This window comes from Oreochromis aureus, linkage group 8 (assembly GCF_013358895.1).
Source record: "Oreochromis aureus strain Israel breed Guangdong linkage group 8, ZZ_aureus, whole genome shotgun sequence".
NCBI classification, from domain to species: domain Eukaryota; kingdom Metazoa; phylum Chordata; class Actinopteri; order Cichliformes; family Cichlidae; genus Oreochromis; species Oreochromis aureus.
Genome location: NC_052949.1, coordinates 3,064,622 through 3,087,358, shown reverse-complemented (window position 1 = coordinate 3,087,358; position 22,737 = coordinate 3,064,622). Strand labels below are relative to the sequence as shown.

At 40.3% G+C, this 22,737-nt stretch overlaps 1 protein-coding gene across 1 annotated transcript in view; it reads right to left on the bottom strand.

The window, feature by feature from the left end:
* Positions 1–22,737, bottom strand: part of htra1b (HtrA serine peptidase 1b) — a 45,414-nt gene that overhangs the window by 1,648 nt on the left and 21,029 nt on the right. Inside the window, exons 5-9 of the mRNA XM_031745431.2 lie at positions 6,246–6,440; positions 5,076–5,108; positions 4,580–4,694; positions 2,736–2,793; positions 516–611 (exon numbers count right to left, since the gene is read on the bottom strand). Of these exons, the coding sequence (XP_031601291.1) occupies positions 516–611; positions 2,736–2,793; positions 4,580–4,694; positions 5,076–5,108; positions 6,246–6,440 (497 nt within the window). The remainder of the gene's footprint in view (positions 1–515; positions 612–2,735; positions 2,794–4,579; positions 4,695–5,075; positions 5,109–6,245; positions 6,441–22,737) is intronic.

Genomic DNA, 22,737 nt, shown 5'->3' with positions numbered 1-22,737 from the left:
CCCTGCCAGAGCGAGCTGGACGCTCTGGGTGGGAAACACTCATTTTTCTGTTTTTGCTGCCAGCTTCCAGGATGTTTCCAAAAAGCAAAACAGCAGCTTTAAAATCAGAGGTGAACTTTCCATACCTCGCAGTCAGCACGATCAGAGGCTCCTCCTGAGTGCCGTCTATGTTCTGCATAAACCAAGCAGACAACAAGAAAACAAACTCTACCTGCTGTTTCCTCAGGTGGGCCGCTGCGGTTTGCTTTCAACACGCTTGAGTAGCAAAAACCGTTCCACAGACAGAGTATAGTCTGCAGAAGCATGTTTGTAACCACCCAGCATGCACTCTTGTACCTGCTTTAACATACGAGAACCCCGCCGATGCCAAATGTGCCACTTGTGCCTTGGAAATAAAACTCTCTGGATAGAGAAGTATCCTGTCCATATCCTGAACTCTTATACCCCGATGTGAACTTAGTACACAGTGAACACTAAAATAAAATGGGAATAAGAGGATGAAATGAAACACTCACGCCTCAGCTGGAGTTCGGCTGATGACCTCAATGACGTACGCCCCAGAAGTGACATCTGGGAAGTCTGACTGCCGCTCCTTCAGCTCTTTAGCCAGCCTGAGAAAAGAGGAGAAAACCAGTGAGAACATGAGCTTCCGCATCGAATGTTTTCAGCACGTCACTCTGATGCATTTGATTCATTCTGGGCTCTAAAACTTCACTCAGATTAGAAGTGACATCCTGAAGAGAGGGCAAACTCTGAGAGCTGATGGCGATGAACTATGACCTGCATCATGCAGTCACTGTGTTCACCACCATTCTGGAGCAAAATGTCTGAAATGACAGGCCCAGATTTAAATGTCTGTGGTGCCTGAACCATGCTGACTGTCAGCATAATTAAGGCCTGTCAGAAAGCAAGAGTATTTTATTCTGAAGTTCCCAAGGCTCCGTCAAGTATTCTGTGGTTTGTAAGCAAAAATAAAAGTGATTAACTGCCCCAAATATGATGAAGATGCTGCAAAATATGACACATGCAGCATTTTTCTCATTATGCTGATCAGCAAAAGGACATTTGGCGTCTCCAGCAGGTTAAATGGTGCTTCAAACCAGCAGAAATGTTGTGTAGCATTTTATCTTCTCGGTCATAGTAAAATTTGTGTTGCCAGTCCTGATTCACAGCAGTCAGAATGATTTGAGAGTAGCCATCTGTGCTTCACACTGCATTATCACTAAAACAGCATATTCCACACTGGAGCCATATTGAGAGCATTAATCCCTCTGAAAATGTCTTTCACAAGAAATGGTCTCAAACCTGGGAGGTGTTTTCTAATTGTTGTGTGTCCAGAGCCGTTACTTCACACCAAGTCCTTTTAATACTTAAAATCAGTATGGTTGTATTTGAGTTTATGGGTAATTATGAGTTTTGATTCTCCAAACCTCTGTGGAGGTTTGGGGCCTTGTTCTGATTGGATTATATCCCAGTGAGTCACTGATTCCTTGATTGTTTTCCCCTGATGTTACTGACCTCCTGCTCTCGCCGGGGGCCCGTTTATTAGCTGCACTTTGCTAGCACTCCTTTTTGCCTTCAGAACTGCTCTTTGTGCCGAAGCTTCATCAAGGTGCTGAAAACATTACTCAGAGATTTTGGTCCCTACTGACATGACAGCATCATTTAGCTGCTGCAGCTGCACATCCATGATGTGAATCTCCTGTTCCACCAAATCATGAGGATCTACTACAGGATTCAGTTTAGGTGGCTGTGGTGGCCATTTGTGTCTTTGTGACAAGGTGCTTTATCCTGCTGGAAGCAACCATCAGAAGATGGTACGCCGTGGTTACACAGGGATGGACATGGTTTGTTTTTCAGACCATTTACTGTAAAGATAGAGACGGTTGTGTGGGACAATCTGAACTATTCAGACCAGCATCCACGCCATGATCAAGGTCAATGAAATCATCTTCCTTCCCCATTCTGATGCCCAGTTTGAGCTTCAGCAGGTCGTATTGACCATGTATTGTATTGTATGTACTGACCTCCTGTTACGTGATTGGCTGACTATATCCAACATGTAAGGACTGATATACATCAGCCAATCGTGTTCCAATGTGCAGCAGCAGCATGTTTTCACTTGCAGCAGGCTTGAAAGTGCATTACCACACGATAGGTTTGACATGAATAAAGCTGACTGATGATCACTGAGGAGATTACCTATTATCTTGGCTTCTTGTGCAGTGTTGTGAAATTTAGAAAAATTGGTACTTGGATGGAGGGTGAAACCTGAAAAGCGTAAATGTGATGGCAGTTCATTTTAAAAGTACCAGAGGGCATGTTTAAAATTAACAAGCTGTCATAAAGTGAGGCTTGTTTTGGTGATTTGGGGAGTTTCCTGCTGCGACTCTCGGCCAGCTTAGACGTTACTCTGACCTGAAGGCTGTGAACGCGGCCTGGCCCGACTTACATTCCTGCTTAAAGCGATCATTTGGCAGCGGGTATCGAAAGCTAACGTCACCCTATCGATATGATCACCGCCCTGATTATGTATGAAAGTCAGGATTGAGAAACATCCATTTTAGGGATCCAGGGAGCTTCAACAACACACCGAGTCAGGATTTAGATTTTCCAGGCCGCTCTCACAGAAATCGACACATTAAATAATCATACGTATTTAATCCTGTTTAAATGCAGTTTACATGATTTTTCTGTGGATGTCAAAAGTAGAGGTGAGGGAAGCTGGGACTTACGATGAACTGAGACTCATCATTCTGACGCCGATGTATTTCTTCTTCTGTGGTGTTTTACCTGCAGAACATAACAACAAAAATACCCATGATGTCCATGTAATGGTCAACATCATCATCCTCTTTTATCACGTTTATCTAGTTTTAAAATCAACGAGTCTACAGTGAAGTGTGAAATGTTTAACAGGCAGCTTTGAAATCTATCTTTGAGTTTTAGCTACAGTACCGTAACTTAACGTAGCCATGCAAACATCTCAGAGTTTCAGGTACAGGTACGAGTACTGGAGGTGGATGTGGCACATATAGCCTGGAGCTTCTTTACTCTGGTCAGAATCAGTTCATGAGTATGTAAATCTGTGGCTTTTTCTCTTGATTTGGTTTCATTTCAAACAGAAAAACTCTAAGCAACCGAAAAATGCATCACTGAAAACCATCATCAGTCTTCTTATTGGCTAAATCAGTCTGGGGTGAGAGAAATAAAGGTGCTGTGTTTTGGGTTAGCTCAAATCTGCTGCGTACGTCTGACAGTTTGGTCAGATCACATTCTCGCCATGAGCGAACCACTCTGGAGTTTAGTTTAGTTGAAAGGGTCTCAGTGCAGTTGTTTTGGTCCGCACCCGAGCATGATTACCGAAACAAACGAACTTCATCAAAGCGGAAAATAAACCCGAGATATATCGAACCGGGCGAAGCAGCTAAAATCCACAGATATCCACATGAAACTTTCTGGGCTGGAAAAACAGATTTTAAGCTTTATTTAAAAACTGTACTCAAGACAATTTTAGATCCAGTTTAGGTATTTCAATCTAAAGAGACAAAATCTGGTATTGTTCGGCATCATGAGGAATACCATAATTTAAAAGCTAAATTGCAAAAAATTTGTCTCTAAGAGCGATAACAACAAGTGTTGATGCTCTCTCACCACTCACTGGAGAAAACTTTCAGGGCTCTCATCTCCACCTGGGATAGGCGGACGTAACATAAGTTATAACATATGAAAGGTCTCCTTTTTACCCACATTTAATCCCAGGCTGTTCCTCTAGCTGTGGTTCTCGATACTCTCCTTTTTATTTTCTCTTTCCTCTCGCCTCTTAAATACTGAGCCTGGTTCTACTTTCTTCCTGTTAAAAGGGAGTTTGTCCTTCCCACTGTCACCTAATGCTTGTTTGTGGGGGCGTGTTGTGCGTGCTTGTGCATTGTAATGAAAATTCTTCACGGACAAGCTTGCGCAGCCACAAAAAACACGCAGGCACATGGACGTCCACACGCTCTCACTAAATGATGACGGAACTTTAACCACGGCTTTAACCTCTTTGAGGCGACTGCTGTGATTTGATGCCATTTAAATAAACTTGGATTGAATTTAAAAGTAATGAATGATTACTGCAGCTGAAAAACTGAGAGAAAGCTTAGCCCTTATATCACATGACAAAACAACTTTAGGTCATAAAGAAGTTTTTCCTTGTAAATCTGAGCTGAAAATGTAGTTTTTAAAAAATTGATTGAAAAATTATTTCATGTGTGAACGTTTATTTTGATTTCATAAGGAATGACCTCAATATTCCTAATATTCTGACTTTATGTTACTGCATGTTCACAGCAGTTAGGAATTTCTCTTCATCTGTGTTTTATTGCTTTTTAAACTGCACAGGTCTTTCTCTATAATTTAAAGAGACATTTGTCTACTTTCTGTAAATTATGAGGGGAAATGGCTGGATCCATTTTTTAAACGCAGAGCTTTGTGTGAGTGTTCGAGCATGTGAGACTTGTGCCACGTTGTCTTGCTCTATTTGACCTCGTCTGCTGCGTCTCTCTGACATCAGCTCTGTGATAACACTGCTACAAACCTTTAGCTTGTCTGTCGTGTGACTCTGCCAGGAACTGTCTGATCTTGTCCGAGGGGATGGCAAAGGAGATTCCTGCTGTGACCTTCAGAGTGTTGATGCCGATCACCTCCCCATCCTGCAGCACACACACAGGAACAAACTTTAATTTGCCAGCGTTTCTCAGTAAAAGCCAGAGTCCCACATGAAGCTTATGAAACAGCCAATCTGACGCCTCTTTTATTCTGTGGCTGACTGAAAACAAGCTTCTAATCAGAGTCAGCTGTGGACCGGGACCCTGCGCCAAGCGTTACATAAACTCTTTATTTACCTTTCCTAATAAGGACTTTATGCTTCTTGGTCTTTATTTATATGAGGTTATGTATTTCTCCGTTTTGCAACACGTGGATGTGGTCCAAGTAAATGCAGAGCTCTGTTTCTGCTTCACAGATATCATTCTTAATTAAAATGATACGGATACAGCTCAAACAGGTCATCTCATTTTTTCTCCTTCACTTACCAGATTGACTAGTGGTCCTCCAGAGTTGCCGTACTGCAAGAAAACAAACAAGCAAACAGATAACGTGAATTCAGAGAATATTATTAAAACAATTATTTAATGCGTTACCCGTTGCAGCTCTTTTTCTGAGCTGAGCGGTTTCTGTCATATTTCAGACCTGCTCATAGAACAAACCGACTGGGTGTGCATTGGAGGTTGCTGAGGGTGGCCTCTTCCTATCCAGCAACGCTCCTATTGTAATGGTCATCAAAATGCATCCTTATTGACACATATTGAGGTGTCAAAATTCGTCATTAAGGGTGCAGGGGAGGTCTTCATATATCGTCTTTATGGGGGAAAGAGTTAAGCGAGACCTCATGGCTGAAAAATGAAGCAAACGTAGAAGCTTTGGAAAGTGCACTTCCTCTAGTGGCCACTTGAGGCAACATTATCTGCCGTTTCTGAAGCACTCTGCAGCCTCGGGACTAGTGTTTCTTTTACTTTGGCCATCATGTGAGGACAGGGGCTGGTCAAACTGTGAAACCATATCACAGATGATCCCTCACTCTGAAACATGGTATGACCAAGACTGTATGACAGCATGACCCAAAATGAATGACCGAGCCCATAAAGTCAGCAGTAACTGTATACAGAGGTCAGGCTCACGTGCCATTTTCCCATAGACTTCTATAGGACCAGAGATCCTTTGCAACTATCGCCATCTGGTGGCCCTCAGGTGGAATGCAGGATTTTAGGCACTTCCACATTGGTAACAGTTAATTTCTTCCTTACATGTATAGTATATAAATATGTCTCCCTTTTTAAAATTATTCTAACACTTAAATTTGAATTATTAGAGGTGTTTTTCAGACGATCGTGGCTCAAGAGTTGGGAGTCCGTCTTGTAATCGGAAGGTTGCCGGTTCGAGCCCCGGCTTGGACAGTCTCGGTCGTTGTGTCCTTGGGCAAGACACTTCACCCGTTGCCTACTGGTGGTGTTCAGAGGGCCCGGTGGCGCCAGTGTCCGGCAGCCTCGCCTCTGTCAGTGCGCCCCAGGGCAGCTGTGGCTACAATGTAGCTTGCCATCACCAGTGTGTGAATGGGTGGATGACTGGATGTGTAAAGCGCTATACAAATACAGGCCATTTACCATTTACTTGATAAGACCCACACACCTTGTCCCTCCACTTACATTGATGATGGCGTCAGTCTGGATGTAATCCATGTCTGAGTTGCGCAGGCCAAGCTCCTTGCCTCCCCTTTGGGTGGTGCTGACGATGCCGGTGGTGACGGTGTTCTGCAGGGAGAACGGGCTGCCTATCGCGACCACAAACTCGCCGGGACGAAGGTCTGCCGAGCGACCGAGCAGCAGCACCGGCAGCTTCATCTGCTCCAACAAAGAGGAGAGACGGACAGGACGCAGAGTGAGACACCACACATGCGAATCAGCTGATCGAACAGAAGGAAGAGGTTATTTCTGTGCTGGTCTTGGTGCACAAAGCTACATTAGATTTGTTTAAAGTCTCCTTTTGCATGTTTTTCTTCTAAATTGGGCAAAGAAAACAGAAAGTGAAACAAATGATCTGAGTTTTTCCTGGCTCAGAAGGGTGACAGCTTTGATCCTCTTACAGTAAAAATCACTGTCTTTCTTTGTTTGACAGAAATCTGCATTTTCCATTTCCTTGTTCTAATCGTTGGATTATCAGAAATGACTATTACGACTGACCCCATTTAACAAGAAGTAAACAGTTTCACTTCAAAGCTGCTGGACATGAGAAATGCCTCCATGTGGGAAAAACCTTGATGGTGCACCATGATCGAAGGAACAGCAGCCCAGTTACCACACACACACACACACACACACACACACACACACACACACACACACACACACACACACACACACACACACACACACACACACACACACACACACACACACACACACACACACACACACACAGGTAAACAGCAGTTTATTCTCTTTAGGCCGGTGGAGACAGACGTGCGTTTCCTGTGGAGAGCTGACTCAGCTCTCTCACTCCGACGAAGCCTCCTCTTAACCCCAAAACCCAAACTCTTAAATACAAATCACCATTTCAGCCGTGCAGCCTCATTGCCCCTGAGGATCACCGCTCTCTTGCAGTTAAACCTCAGACTGTAACAAGTATTTAGTTATTCAGCCCTACAGTTACACAAACTGAGGTTCATTCAGTAGTTCTGAAAGTCCAAAACCTGGACTTTGACTAAGATGGCCAAGAGAAAAGGCAAAGTGTCGTCTTAAAGGAAAATATTAAATATTTCCAGACAGCTGTAACGTAATAGGAGCAGTACTCGTGGGGGTTCCACAAGGTTCAGTTTTGGGACCACTACTCATTTGCCTGTACATTAATGAGTTGCTTCACAGCTGTAAAGAGGCAGAGAATATGTGCTGAAAACACTACAAACACAGCACAATAAGGCACTGATCATGAAACACAATTCACTCAGTTTGTGTTAAATCATGAAAGATTCTGTTCCTGATCTTAATCTTTCTTTTAAAGAGTGACATGAGGTTCTGCTAAAACTGTCTTCCATAAAGGCAGGCTGGTGTTCATATTCTATTCCTCAGCGTAGTTTCCACATCATTTTCCATCATATTGATCGATTCCCACCAACATGTGGCAGTACTCCTAAAGAGTGACGCTGACTTGGCTCATGCTTTTTTGCCACATGTACAACTGCAAAGAATGAAAATAATAAAATAAATAAAATAATATTATCGAACTCACGCTGCCAAAAAAGTTAAATCACTCTGCTGTGTTATTACAGCACAAGTGTGATGTGATTTTTAGAGTTCGAACAAATTGCTGGGATGTGAATCAAGGCTGAAAATGAATCCAGCTGGACGCGTTTGATTAAATCCAGCAGATTTATATTTGTACTGTTTGCACGGCGGCAGGTTGCACTTCTGATTAGCCGGCTCCTAAATTGGAGTTTTTCCATCCTCGTTACTGCAGTTTAGCAAAGGAAAAGCTGAGTGCCCCTTTCTGCTACTGGAAATGCAAAGTTTATTTTACCAGTGAAGGTGAACTGTTTGGACTTTTATGAGTAATAATTGGTTTAAATGCACTTTAATAAATTTTTATTACTCCCTGACTTACTCAGTATCGCTCTCTCCTCCTCTGTTTGTCTTTTCATTAAATCCAGGAAACATTCAGACTGAGCATACACACACACACACACACACACACACACACACACACACACACACACACACACACACACACACACACACACACACACACACACACATACGTGTTTTCGTGAAATATCAGGACCTATGACAAAATGTGACAAATGGGAACGTGCCTTTCTGAAGGTCCTAGAGGCATGGGAATCACACAAAGTTTGACCCATGCTTCCAGGAACACGCCCATCTGTTGAGATTTTGGCTAGGGTGAAATTTTGGTCAAACCTGAATTTAATGCTACTTGTGAGGACACTGTCAGGTTTATGTGACTTATGAGTACCATAAGGTCACACACTGATATTTCATGTTTAGGTGAATTGTGAAGCCCATGGAAACACATAATTTTCAAGTATATATGACTTATAAGGACCAGGTAAGGGTAGGTTCTGTATTTTTAAGCTTGGCTCCTTTTGAGATTACAATATAATAGGCATGGATGCACAATAGTAATGCTCACCAGTCGGGTAACTTCTGACAGAAATATCAGACATTTATGTGTTAATAAAACAGTAAATATGAGCTGTGTAGAGACTTAAAAAAAGACATAGGTCAAATGTGGTCAGTCTACTTTTTAAGTCTTAATATTGTAATGCATTAATTCATTTTGTAGTGAATGTTCATGTCAATAAAAACGTGGAACATTATCTGCCTTTCTTATCATTTAATTGAAAAAGCACCCAGCATAAACCACAGATTTATGAGTAAGAACAATGCAATACAGAAAACTACAATATTGACATAACTGTGGAAGCAACAAAGTATCTCTCTTGGTTGTTTCTTTTTTTTCCTTGCATCTTTCTTTTAATGCAATGATCCTGTTGTGGATGTAGTACTTATGGCAACCCAGTCTCTGCCTTTACGAGCTGCCGGCTCTGCTTGGAAGCAGCAGTCACATTCCTTTTACCTGGTACTTTGCAGCAACCTTTACTTCATCATTTGTCCACTTGCTTCTCACCTTCCCAGCTGTCATAAATGGAAACAAAAGAAAATATCTTAATGTGAATGCAAGAAAAGATAGAAAATATTCTAGTTTATAGTTTATAATGTGAATACAAAATGTTCTTAAACCTTGCTTTCTACTGGAGCACTTTAAAGGAGCAATGTAACACAAACTAGAGTTGTTGGTTCTACCAATTGAGAAAGGCTACAAAAACACATTCATGTCCTTCACAGCTTAAAACAATATGAGGACAATGTAACACAAAAACACAAAAATATCAAATTTAGTAGAAATAAATATCAAGCTGATGCTTTAAAGGGAAAGTTAGAACTAACAAATGGTACGCCAATTTCTTTCTCCTAAGATCTTCACAAAGAAGTAAAGCTAATGTTGATTAAAAGGACAAAAATATCAAATGTAGTCAGAATAAAGATCAAGCTGATGCTTTAAGGGTAAGTTTGGACTAACAAATGGTATAGACCAGGGTGCCCAATCCCAGTCCTCGAGAGCTACTGCCCTGCAGCTTTTAGATGCGCCCTTGTTCGAGCACACCTGAATCAAATGAATGGCTCGTTATCAGGCCTTTGCCAGACTTGATGGCATGCCGAATTGGTAATCCAACTATTTGATTCAGCTGTGTTGGAGTAGGGATGCATCTAAAAGCTGCAGGACAGTAGCTCTCGAGGACTGGGATTGGGCACCCTGGTATAGACAATTACTTTCTCCTAATGCTAATGTTGATTTTGGTTAACTTTGACTGAAACTGATTGTATTAAAACAATCAAAGTGCATTTCATTTATGCACTAGGCCCAACTGGCACATATACTTGATACCAAATACAAAAACATGATGTGTAACCTGTTGGAAGAATGAAGTGGGTATGTCACTCACCGATTGGTCTGTATGAGGCTGAGACAGGACCTCAGCACTTGGTGTCTGCAACAAAAGACAACAATATAACGTCAGAAACATTCTCTAGTATAAATCCCGACTAGATAATTAACTACAGATCATATTTGTAGCAGTGAACATTATTACAGAAGGATCTGACTTCCTTATACCAGATTCTAAAGAAACTTAACACTGTACAGTTCTGCTACCAACAATATGAGGACAGTGTAACACACACACTACAATCACTGGTCCTACCATATGAGGACTTTACTTAAACACACTCATGTCCTTCACAGCTTAAAACAATATGAGGACATGACGACTGAACACATGTAGAGTTCATGTTCCTGACTTCTAACTTCTCCTGCTGTTGTCAATAAAAGCTCTAAACCCAACACTGATGTAAAGCCATCTATTTCCCCAGAAATTAAATCATGTAAACTGATCAGCGGGAGGTTAAATGGACAAAAACGTGTAAAAGGACAAAAATATCAAATGTAGTCAGAATAAAGATCAAGCTGATGCTTAAAGGAAAGTTTGGACTAACAAATGGTATAGACAATTACTTTCTCCTAATGCTAATGTTGATTTTGGTTAACTTTGACTGAAACTGATTGTTTTAATACAATTAAAGTGCATTTCATTTATGCACTAGGCCCATCTGACACATATACTTGATACCAAATACAAAAATATGATGTGTAACCTGTTGGAAGAATGAAGTGGGTAAGTCACTCACCGATTGGTCTGTATGAGGCTGAGACAGGACCTCAGCACTTGGTGTCTGCAACAAAAGACAACAATATAACGTCAGAAACATTCTCTAGTATAAATCCCAACTAGATGATCAACTACAGATCATATTTGTAGCAGTGAACATTATTACAGAAGGATCCGACTTCCTTATACCAGATTCTAAAGAAACTTAACACTGTACAGTTCTGCTACCAACAATATGAGGACAGTGTAACACACACTAGAGTTGTTGGTCCAACCACATGAAGAAGGCAACTGAAACACACTCATGTCCTTCACAGCTTAAAACAATATGAGGACAGTGTAACACACACTACAATCACTGGTCCTACCATATGAGGACTTCTACTTAAACACACTCATGTCCTTCACAGCTTAAAACAATATGAGGACATGACGACTGAACACATGTAGAGTTCATGTTCCTGACTTCTAACTTCTCCTGCTGTTGTCAATAAAAGCTCTAAACCCAACACTGATGTAAAGCCATCTATTTCCCCAGAAATTAAATCATGTAAACTGATCAGCGGGAGGTTAAATGGACAAAAACATGTGTAAAAGGACAAAAATATCAAATGTAGTCAGAATAAAGATCACGCTGATGCTTTAAGGAAAGTTTGGACTAACAAATGGTATAGACAATTACTTTCTCCTAATGCTAATGTTGATTTTGGTTAACTTTGACTGAAACTGATTGTTTTAATACAATCAAAGTGCATTTCATTTATGCACTAGGCCCAACTGGCACATATACTTGATACCAAATACAAAAACATGATGTGTAACCTGTTGGAAGAATGAAGTGGGTATGTCACTCACCAATTGGTCTGTATGAGGCTGAGACAGGACCTCAGCACTTGGTGTCTGCAACAAAAGACAACAATATAACGTCAGAAACATTCTCTAGGATAAATCCCGACTAGATAATTAACTACAGATCATATTTGTAGCAGTGAACATTATTACAGAAGGATCCGACTTCCTTATACCAGATTCTAAAGAAACTTAACACTGTACAGTTCTGCTACCAACAATATGAGGACAGTGTAACACACACTAGAGTTGTTGGTCCAACCACATGAAGAAGGCAACTGAAACACACTCATGTCCTTCACAGCTTAAAACAATATGAGGACATGACGACTGAACACATGTAGAGTTCATGTTCCTGACTTCTAACTTCTCCTGCTGTTGTCAATAAAAGCTCTAAACCCAACACTGATGTAAAGCCATCTATTTCCCCAGAAATTAAATCATGTAAACTGATCAGCAGGAGGTTAAATGGACAAAAACATGTGTAAAAGGACAAAATATCAAATGTAGTCAGAATAAAGATCACGCTGATGCTTAAAGGAAAGTTTGGACTAACAAATGGTATAGACAATTACTTTCTCCTAATGCTAATGTTGATTTTGGTTAACTTTGACTGAAACTGATTGTTTTAATACAATTAAAGTGCATTTCATTTATGCACTAGGCCCATCTGACACATATACTTGATACCAAATACAAAAACATGATGTGTAACCTGTTGGAAGAATGAAGTGGGTAAGTCACTCACCGATTGGTCTGTATGAGGCTGAGACAGGACCTCAGCACTTGGTGTCTGCAACAAAAGACAATATAACGTCAGAAACATTCTCTAGTATAAACCCGACTAGATGATCAACTACAGATCATATTTGTAGCAGTGAACATTATTCACAGAAGGATCTGACTTCCTTATACCAGATTCTATAGAAACTTAACACTGTACAGTTCTGCTACACACAATATGAGGACAGTGTAACACACACTAGAGTTGTTGGTCCAACCACATGAAGAAGGCAACTGAAACACACTCATGTCCTTCACAGCTTAAAACAATATGAGGACATGACGACTGAACACATGTAGAGTTCATGTTCCTGACTTCTAACTTCTCCTGCTGTTGTCAATAAAAGCTCTAAACCCAACACTGATGTAAAGCCATCTATTTCCCCAGAAATTAAATCATGTAAACTGATCAGCGGGAGGTTAAATGGACAAAAACATGTGTAAAAGGACAAAATATCAAATGTAGTCAGAATAAAGATCACGCTGATGCTTTTAAGGAAAGTTTGGACTAACAAATGGTATAGACAATTGCTTTCTCCTAATACTAATGTTGATTTTGGGAAACTTTGACTCAAACTGATTGTTTTAATACAATCAAAGTGCATTTAATTTATGCACTAGGCCCATCTGACACATATACTTGATACCAAATACAAAAACATGATGTGTAACCTGTTGGAAGAATGAAGTGGGTAAGTCACTCACCGATTGGTCTGTATGAGGCTGAGACAGGACCTCAGCACTTGGTGTCTGCAACAAAAGACAACAATATAACGTCAGAAACATTCTCTAGTATAAATCCCGACTAGATGATCAACTACAGATCATATTTGTAGCAGTGAACATTATTCACAGAAGGATCCGACTTCCTTATACAAGATTCTATAGAAACTTAACACTGTACAGTTCTGCTACCAACAATATGAGGACAGTGTAACACACACTAGAGTTGTTGGTCCAACCACATGAGGAAGGCAACTGAAACACACTCATGTCCTTCACAGCTTAAAACAATATGAGGACATTGTAACACACACTACAATCACTGGTCCTACCATATGAGGACTTCTTCTTAAACACACTCATGTCCTTCACAGCTTAAAACAATATGAGGACATGACGACTGAACACATGTAGAGTTCATGTTCCTGACTTCTAACTTCTTCTGCTGTTGTCAATAAAAGCTCCAAACCCAACACTGATTTAAAGGCATCTATTTCCCCAGAAATTAAATCATGTAAACTGATCAGCGGGAGGTTAAATGGACAAAAACATGTGTAAAAGGACAAAAATATCAAATGTAGTCAGAATAAAGATCACGCTGATGCTTTAAGGGAAAGTTTGGACTAACAAATGGTATAGACAATTACTTTCTCCTAATGCTAATGTTGATTTTGGTTAACTTTGACTGAAACTGATTGTTTTAATACAATTAAAGTGCATTTCATTTATGCACTAGGCCCATCTGACACATATACTTGATACCAAATACAAAAATATGATGTGTAACCTGTTGGAAGAATGAAGTGGGTAAGTCACTCACCGATTGGTCTGTATGAGGCTGAGACAGGACCTCAGCACTTGGTGTCTGCAACAAAAGACAACAATATAACGTCAGAAACATTCTCTAGGATAAATCCCGACTAGATAATTAACTACAGATCATATTTGTAGCAGTGAACATTATTACAGAAGGATCCGACTTCCTTATACCAGATTCTAAAGAAACTTAACACTGTACAGTTCTGCTACCAACAATATGAGGACAGTGTAACACACACTAGAGTTGTTGGTCCAACCACATGAAGAAGGCAACTGAAACACACTCATGTCCTTCACAGCTTAAAACAATATGAGGACATGACGACTGAACACATGTAGAGTTCATGTTCCTGACTTCTAACTTCTCCTGCTGTTGTCAATAAAAGCTCTAAACCCAACACTGATGTAAAGCCATCTATTTCCCCAGAAATTAAATCATGTAAACTGATCAGCAGGAGGTTAAATGGACAAAAACATGTGTAAAAGGACAAAAATATCAAATGTAGTCAGAATAAAGATCAAGCTGATGCTTAAAGGGAAAGTTTGGACTAACAAATGGTATAGACAATTACTTTCTCCTAATGCTAATGTTGATTTTGGTTAACTTTGACTGAAACTGATTGTTTTAATACAATTAAAGTGCATTTCATTTATGCACTAGGCCCATCTGACACATATACTTGATACCAAATACAAAAACATGATGTGTAACCTGTTGGAAGAATGAAGTGGGTAAGTCACTCACCGATTGGTCTGTATGAGGCTGAGACAGGACCTCAGCACTTGGTGTCTGCAACAAAAGACAATATAACGTCAGAAACATTCTCTAGTATAAATCCCGACTAGATGATCAACTACAGATCATATTTGTAGCAGTGAACATTATTCACAGAAGGATCTGACTTCGTTATACCAGATTCTATAGAAACTTAACACTGTACAGTTCTGCTACACACAATATGAGGACAGTGTAACACACACTAGAGTTGTTGGTCCAACCACATGAAGAAGGCAACTGAAACACACTCATGTCCTTCACAGCTTAAAACAATATGAGGACATGACGACTGAACACATGTAGAGTTCATGTTCCTGACTTCTAACTTCTCCTGCTGTTGTCAATAAAAGCTCTAAACCCAACACTGATGTAAAGCCATCTATTTCCCCAGAAATTAAATCATGTAAACTGATCAGCGGAGGTTAAATGGACAAAAACATGTGTAAAAGGACAAAAATATCAAATGTAGTCAGAATAAAGATCAAGCTGATGCTTAAAGGAAAGTTTGGACTAACAAATGGTATAGACAATTACTTTCTCCTAATGCTAATGTTGATTTTGGTTAACTTTGACTGAAACTGATTGTTTTAATACAATTAAAGTGCATTTCATTTATGCACTAGGCCCATCTGACACATATACTTGATACCAAATACAAAAACATGATGTGTAACCTGTTGGAAGAATGAAGTGGGTATGTCACTCACCGATTGGTCTGTATGAGGCTGAGACAGGACCTCAGCACTTGGTGTCTGCAACAAAGACAACAATATAACGTCAGAAACATTCTCTAGTATAAATCCCGACTAGATGATCAACTACAGATCATATTTGTAGCAGTGAACATTATTACAGAAGGATCCGACTTCCTTATACCAGATTCTAAAGAAACTTAACACTGTACAGTTCTGCTACCAACAATATGAGGACAGTGTAACACACACTAGAGTTGTTGGTCCAACCACATGAGGAAGGCAACTGAAACACACTCATGTCCTTCACAGCTTAAAACAATATGAGGACAGTGTAACACACACTACAATCACTGGTCCTACCATATGAGGACTTCTTCTTAAACACACTCATGTCCTTCACAGCTTAAAACAATATGAGGACATGACGACTGAACACATGTAGAGTTCATGTTCCTGACTTCTAACTTCTTCTGCTGTTGTCAATAAAAGCTCCAAACCCAACACTGATTTAAAGGCATCTATTTCCCAGAAATTAAATCATGTAAACTGATCAGCGGGGAGGTTAAATGGACAAAAACATGTGTAAAAGGACAAAAATATCAAATGTAGTCAGAATAAAGATCACGCTGATGCTTTACGGGAAAGTTTGGACTAACAAATGGTATAGACAATTACTTTCTCCTAATGCTAATGTTGATTTTGGTTAACTTTGACTGAAACTGATTGTTTTAATACAATTAAAGTGCATTTCATTTATGCACTAGGCCCATCTGACACATATACTTGATACCAAATACAAAATATGATGTGTAACCTGTTGGAAGAATGAAGTGGGTAAGTATGAGGCTGAGACAGGACCTCAGCACTTGGTGTCTGCAACAAAAGACAACAATATAACGTCAGAAACATTCTCTAGTATAAATCCCGACTAGATAATTAACTACAGATCATATTTGTATCAGTGAACATTATTACAGAAGGATCCGACTTCCTTATACCAGATTCTAAAGAAACTTAACACTGTACAGTTCTGCTACCCACAATATGAGGACAGTGTAACACACACTAGAGTTGTTGATCCAACCACATGAGGAAGGCAACTGAAACACACTCATGTCCTTCACAGCTTAAAACAATATGAGGACAGTGTAACACACACACTACAATCACTGGTCCTACCATATGAGGACTTCTACTTTCCTGTTGGAGGTTGAGACAGGATGGAAGGAGAGCAGGAAGTAGCTGGCACAAATGATTCTATTGACACAACAGGTCAGTGAGATTAATGAACTGAACACAACAGACTCTTTCAAAATAAAACAGGAAAATGGCATGAAAATACAAACGTTGTAATATACAACCCTAACATAAACTCCTTAAAACAATGTTAATAACGTTAAGCCAAACTCAACTAACCGCCACTAAACATAAGAAACTCAAAACCTTAGAATAACGTCAGAAACGCTGGGCCAGAGACCCAGACCCTATTGGTTTGTGCTAAATACGAAAACATTATTATTAACATTTAAATCCCCAAACATATCTTGTGTTGAAAAAAAATGTGTGTTGCAGTTAGCTACACTTAAAAAAGCTTAGACTGACTGTCTGTGCAGTTGAAGATGCAGAGCACGTGCAAGGCCACAGGTCCCTTTAACTCCAGTGGGAATTTAAAAACAGTTAAATTAAACTTCTAATATCTATTGTTGAAGATAAATCTTAAGTAATTTTTAGCATTTATCATCATTCATCACACAGTTTGTTCAAATCGATTGTGTATTGTTTTAGTTCCGTTTAACTAGCGTTAATTAGCTTGTTAAACATACAACTTACCTTGCTAAATGTGCGTCGAGTCATGGATATCAAAGGTAAATACATACGTCAAGACAAATCTCTGCTGAGTGCTGAAGGTCCCGGATGTGCAGTTCACTCAGAGCTCCGGCGAGTTTGTATCTTGCCGTGACCAGCAGCTCTTTGGTTGAGGCTTTCGAACAATCAGATGCAGCGTTACTCACTTGTTGTCCAATCACAGACGTCGTTCTATGCTCCACTGACGAAATGCCGCATCCTCTCACCAGCCACGGGCTCTCCTCGTCCATTTAACAACAAAAACACAGCAACACTCGCTGTATTTGAGGTAGGAACACTTGAGAAGTGTCACAGTGTTTTGCAAACTGCTGTTACAGTTAATTTCGTTCCGTTAATTTGTTTGGTTCCTATTCTTAAGTAACACTTAAATACACATGTGGTTAGCTTGCTGGTCTAGTTTAAGTTAGCATGGGCATGCTGTTCACTGATGGAGTAATGCCAAAATTGGCCTGATATTGTCAGTGTGTTATCATAAACATGTCCTAATTTGTCATGAAAAGAAGAGCAGTACCCTAGACCCTCAAGTGAAAATACAGATAATAGATAAGCAATTTAAGAAAATAAGTATAATGTGTATAATAAATGATTTTACTGTCACTTTCCTGGGTTTGTTGACCCAGCATTTTAAGATTTTAGTTTGTTTGGATGTCGATGTTTATTTATAAGTTCTTTAGGTTAGCTAAGTTCATTTGTTTATTAGATTACCCTTGTGATGTCTGTTTTATTGTGAAAGTCCTTGTCCTATATGCAGTGAGTCTAGTTTTGTTTCCCCTTGTCTTGTTAGGTCTGATTTGTCCCAGCTGTTCCTCATCCCCTCATTGTCTCTCTGTGTACTTACAAGGGCTTGCAAAAGTATTCGTCCCCCTTTTCCACATTTTGTCACATTACTGCCACAAACATGAATCAATTTTAATGGAATCCAATTTCAGCAAAAGGTGGTTCTACAAAGTATTGACTCAGGGGGCTGAATAATTACGCACACCCCCCTTTTCAGTTATTTATTTGTAAAAAATGTTTGGAATCATGTATGATTTTCATTCCACTTCTCACGTGTAGACCACTTTGTATTGGTCTTTCATGTGCGAGTCCAATAAAATTGATTCATGTTTGTGGCAGTAATGTGACAAAATGTGGAAAAGTTCAAGGGGGCCGAATACTTTTGCAAGCCACTGTAAGTCCTGTCCTCATTTGTTCAGTGTCAGGTCATCTGTTGTCTTTGGTGCCACGTTTCCATGTTCCAGGTATGTTTGTATCCATGTCAGGTTTCATGGTTTGTCCCCAGGTTAGGTTATTGTTTAGCTTCACTTCTGCCTTTTGTTTTGTAATCTTTTAATTCAATTAAATTCAATTTTATTTATATAGCACCAAATCACAACAACAATCGCCTCAAGGCGCTTTATATTGTACAGTAGATCGCACAATAATAGATACAGAGGAAAACCCAACAATCATACGACCACCTATGAGCAAGAACTTTGGCGACAGTGCGAAGGAAAACTCCCTTTAACAGGAAGAAACCTCCAGCAGAACCAGGCTCAGGGAGGGCGGGGCCATCTGCTGTGATTGGTTGGGGTGAGAGAAGGAAGACAGGATAAAGACATGCTGTGGATTAATAACAAGTATGATTCAGTGCAGAGAGGTCTATTAACACATAGTGAGTGAGAAAGGTGACTGGAAAGGAAAAAACTCAGTGCATCATGGGAATCCCCGGCAGCCTACGTTCACTGCAGCACAACTAAGGGAGGATTCAGGGTCACCTGATCCTGCCCTAACTATATGCTTTAGCAAAAGGAAAGTTTGAAGCCTAATCTTAAAAGTAGAGATAGTGTCTGTCTCCCGAATCCAAACTGGAAGCTGGTTCTGCCTATTTTACCAGCCTTAATAAACAGCTTGCTTTCTGTTAATATTAAAATTTTCTTTCACGTTCCTTTGTGTCTGCATTTTGGGTCCATTCCTCAAATTCATACATGTGTCTAACTTTTTCCCCACTCGGCGACACACCGTCGGGGTCAAACTCTGGTAATTGGTGATTCTGTTCTCAGACATGTGAAGCTAGAGACACGGCAACCATAGTTAATTGTCTTCAGGGGCCAGAGCAGGCGACATTGAAGGAAATTTAAAACTGCTGGCTAAGTGTAGTGAAGTAGATTCTGGGGTAGGATTTTACATGATGTCCACAAACGCACCACTAACATCCACACCTTCCCAGTTGACAATTAGCAGGCTTATAAGAAACAGCTGCGCTTCACTACCAGAAGGAGTCATTTGGTAGTCTTGTCCATCCAAGGTGGCTGCGAGCATTAGGCAGTTAAGCGCTGCAGATCTCTCCAGGAAAGTTACTCAGTTTAGTATTGCCCTTTAGAGAGTGGTAAGTGGGACTCTTGTGTTCATCATAACGTGGCATAGTAGGGTGGACTTTGACAACTGTTTCCCTCTTTGTTGCAGGCTTGCACTATACTACTGCTGTCTTGTCATATGCTGTTTTGTTTGTTACGCAATGCTTTTATAACAAACAGTAATTTGGGGTGTATTTGTTTTATGTAGATCTTTTACTAATCTGTTTAATGTTTTATGCTTTCTTTTATTGCTTTAGTGGAGGTGTGGCTGCTTGTTGAGGGGCTAGCACGTGAGGTGGAATCCTCCCGATGCATGCGAGTGTACACACCGGGCATAGGTAGATTGCACCGTTTAGTGTGAGTGAGGTCTGCAGTGAAATCACATGGGTGAGTAATTGGTGGCACCCTTGGGCACTCCTCCCTGTAGGTTGCCTCCTCAAGTGGCGGTCTCCACCATTTTGTTTAGTTGCTCTTTTATCATGTTGTGATTGTTTTTAGGGTAGCATCGTGGTAGGGAGTCTGGTCGTTTTAATTAACTATTTTGCCGTCTCAACCCTGCTACCTTAGGTGCCTCTTTGATTTTATAATTCTATGTTTTTAGTAGTTCTTCTTAATAAACCTTGATTTGTAAAATTCACCTGCCTCACCTTTGCCGTTAATAACAAGTCTGTGGGCTTTGGTTGCCAGTGTAACACTTACATTGGCTAGAGATATCTTTCCTGGGGTGTAACTCCCTCCCCAGGTGGCGTTGTCAACATCTTAGTTACCGTCCCGGTTGTTATTCCTCATTCGCGCCACCACATAAGGGTGGCGTAAATTCAGTAAAATCATAATTCACATCGGCAGTAATGACACCCAGTTACGCCAATCGGAGGTCACTGAAATCAATATCGAATCAGTGTGTAACTTTGCCAAAACAATGTTGACTCTGTAGTTTTCTCTGGTCCCTCCCCAATCAGACCAGGAGTGACCTGTTTAGCTGCATTTCTCCTTAAATTGCTGTCTGTGTTGTCCCAGAAATGATGTCGGCTTCATAGATAATTGGCAAAGCTTCTGGAGGAAACCTGGTCTTGTTAGAGAGGCGGCATCCATCCCACTTTGGATGGAGCAGCTCTCATTTCTAGAAATATGGACAAATTTATTAAAGCCCCCAAAATATGACTATCCAGAGTTGGGACCAGAAGCAGAGTTGCAGTCTTACACGCCTCTCTGCAGCTTCTCTCCTCCTGCTACCCCCAAAACCCATCTCCACTGAGACCGTGTCAGCTCCCAAACAGACAAAAACAAACTAAAAACCAGCAAAAACAATTTAAACATAAAAAAAATCAAAAAGAAAGAACAATACAGTATCCACATCTGAACCAAAGAGTAAAACATTGTGGATTATTAAATATTAGGGCGCTCTCCTCCAAGTCTGTTAGTACATGACTTAATAATTGATCAACAAATCGATTTACTCTGCCTTACAGAAACCTGGTTGCAGTCGGGATGATTATGTTAGTTAAAATGAATCAACACCCCGAGTAATTCTAACTACCAGAAATCGCAAAGCACAGGCGGAGGGGCGGTGTGGCAGCAATTTTTCACACCAGCCTATTAATTAACGAAAGACCAAGACAGACTTTTAATTCATTTGAAAGCCTGATGCTTAGCCTCGTCCACCCCAGCTGTAAAACTCAGAAACCAGTCTTACTTGTTATCATCTATCGTCCACCTGGGCCTTACAGAGTTTCTGTCTGATTTCTCAGACTTTTTATCTGATTTAGTGCTCAGCTCAGATAAAATAATTATTGTGGGTGATTTTAACATCCATGTAGATGCTAAAAATGACAGCCTCAACATGGCATTTAATCTGTTATTAGACTCAATTGGCTTCTCTCAAAATGTAAAAGAACCCACCCACCACTTTTATCACACTCTAGATCTTGTTTTAACATATGAAATAGAAACTGAACATTTAACAGTGTTTCCTGAAAACCCTCTGCCGTCTGATCATTTCCTGATAACATGTACATTTACAGTAATTGATTACACAGCAGTAAAGGCCCTGGTGTGGTGCCTATGGGTCTAGCTAGGCCCTGGTGCGGTGCAGATGGCCTCAGAAAACAGCACAGGCCCTGGTTGAGGCTCAGTTGGTTTATGCTAGCAGCACAGGCCCTGGTGTGGTGCAGACAACTTCTGGTAGTAGCAGAGGAGAAAAACCAAAACAAAAAAAACAACCCAAAATTCAAAGCAGACATTCAACAAGGAGACATGCTGCTGCCCTCTTGGAATTCAGAGTCGAGACTGAGCCTGATGATCATACTGAATCACATGACAGCGGCAGGAATCTCTAAGTTCAACTGCAGATTGCAGATGCAATTATATTAATGCAGATTAATATAAACTCTTCAAGGGTCAAAATCTGCACACACATCATTCTGCTTAGTGAAGGTCAGACAATTTGTGCATTGATTTTGAGAAGTAAGACTCATTAAATAACAGTAATATAATTACACAAATGTTGAAACTTTATATTTTGAGACATTTTGTCAACAACAAAAACCCCAAGATGTGCAGGCACTAATAACTGAATCTAAAGACCTTCATTTTGTCAAGATTTGCCTGATTTAACTGTTGTTACCCTTGCTTAAGCCCCAAGAAGGGTATAACCTGGGTCAAATGTGTTATTGTGTCTGACACACCTACAAAATGAGGACTATGAGTGGCGTCACTATAACCTGGGTCAAATGTTATTGTGTCTGACACACCTACAAAATGAGGACTCACAGAGTGGCGTCACTGAAAGTGTGTTAAAAGTGTGTTTTGTTCCAAAACTGGCCAGTAGGCGGCGAAACTGAAAGTGAGCAAAAACGCTAAACACACTTAAACACACTTTTTCATAAAATTGTGATATTTCAGGACATTCGAGATTTTTGGTTTGGGAGCATGTTGGGGCCTCTAGAACACTTTAGAAGGCTCGGAAAAATGAGGACCTCAAAATGTCCTCATTTTTCCGGCGTCCTCATTTTGTGAGTGTGTTATCATAAAATTGTCCTCAGATGTCAC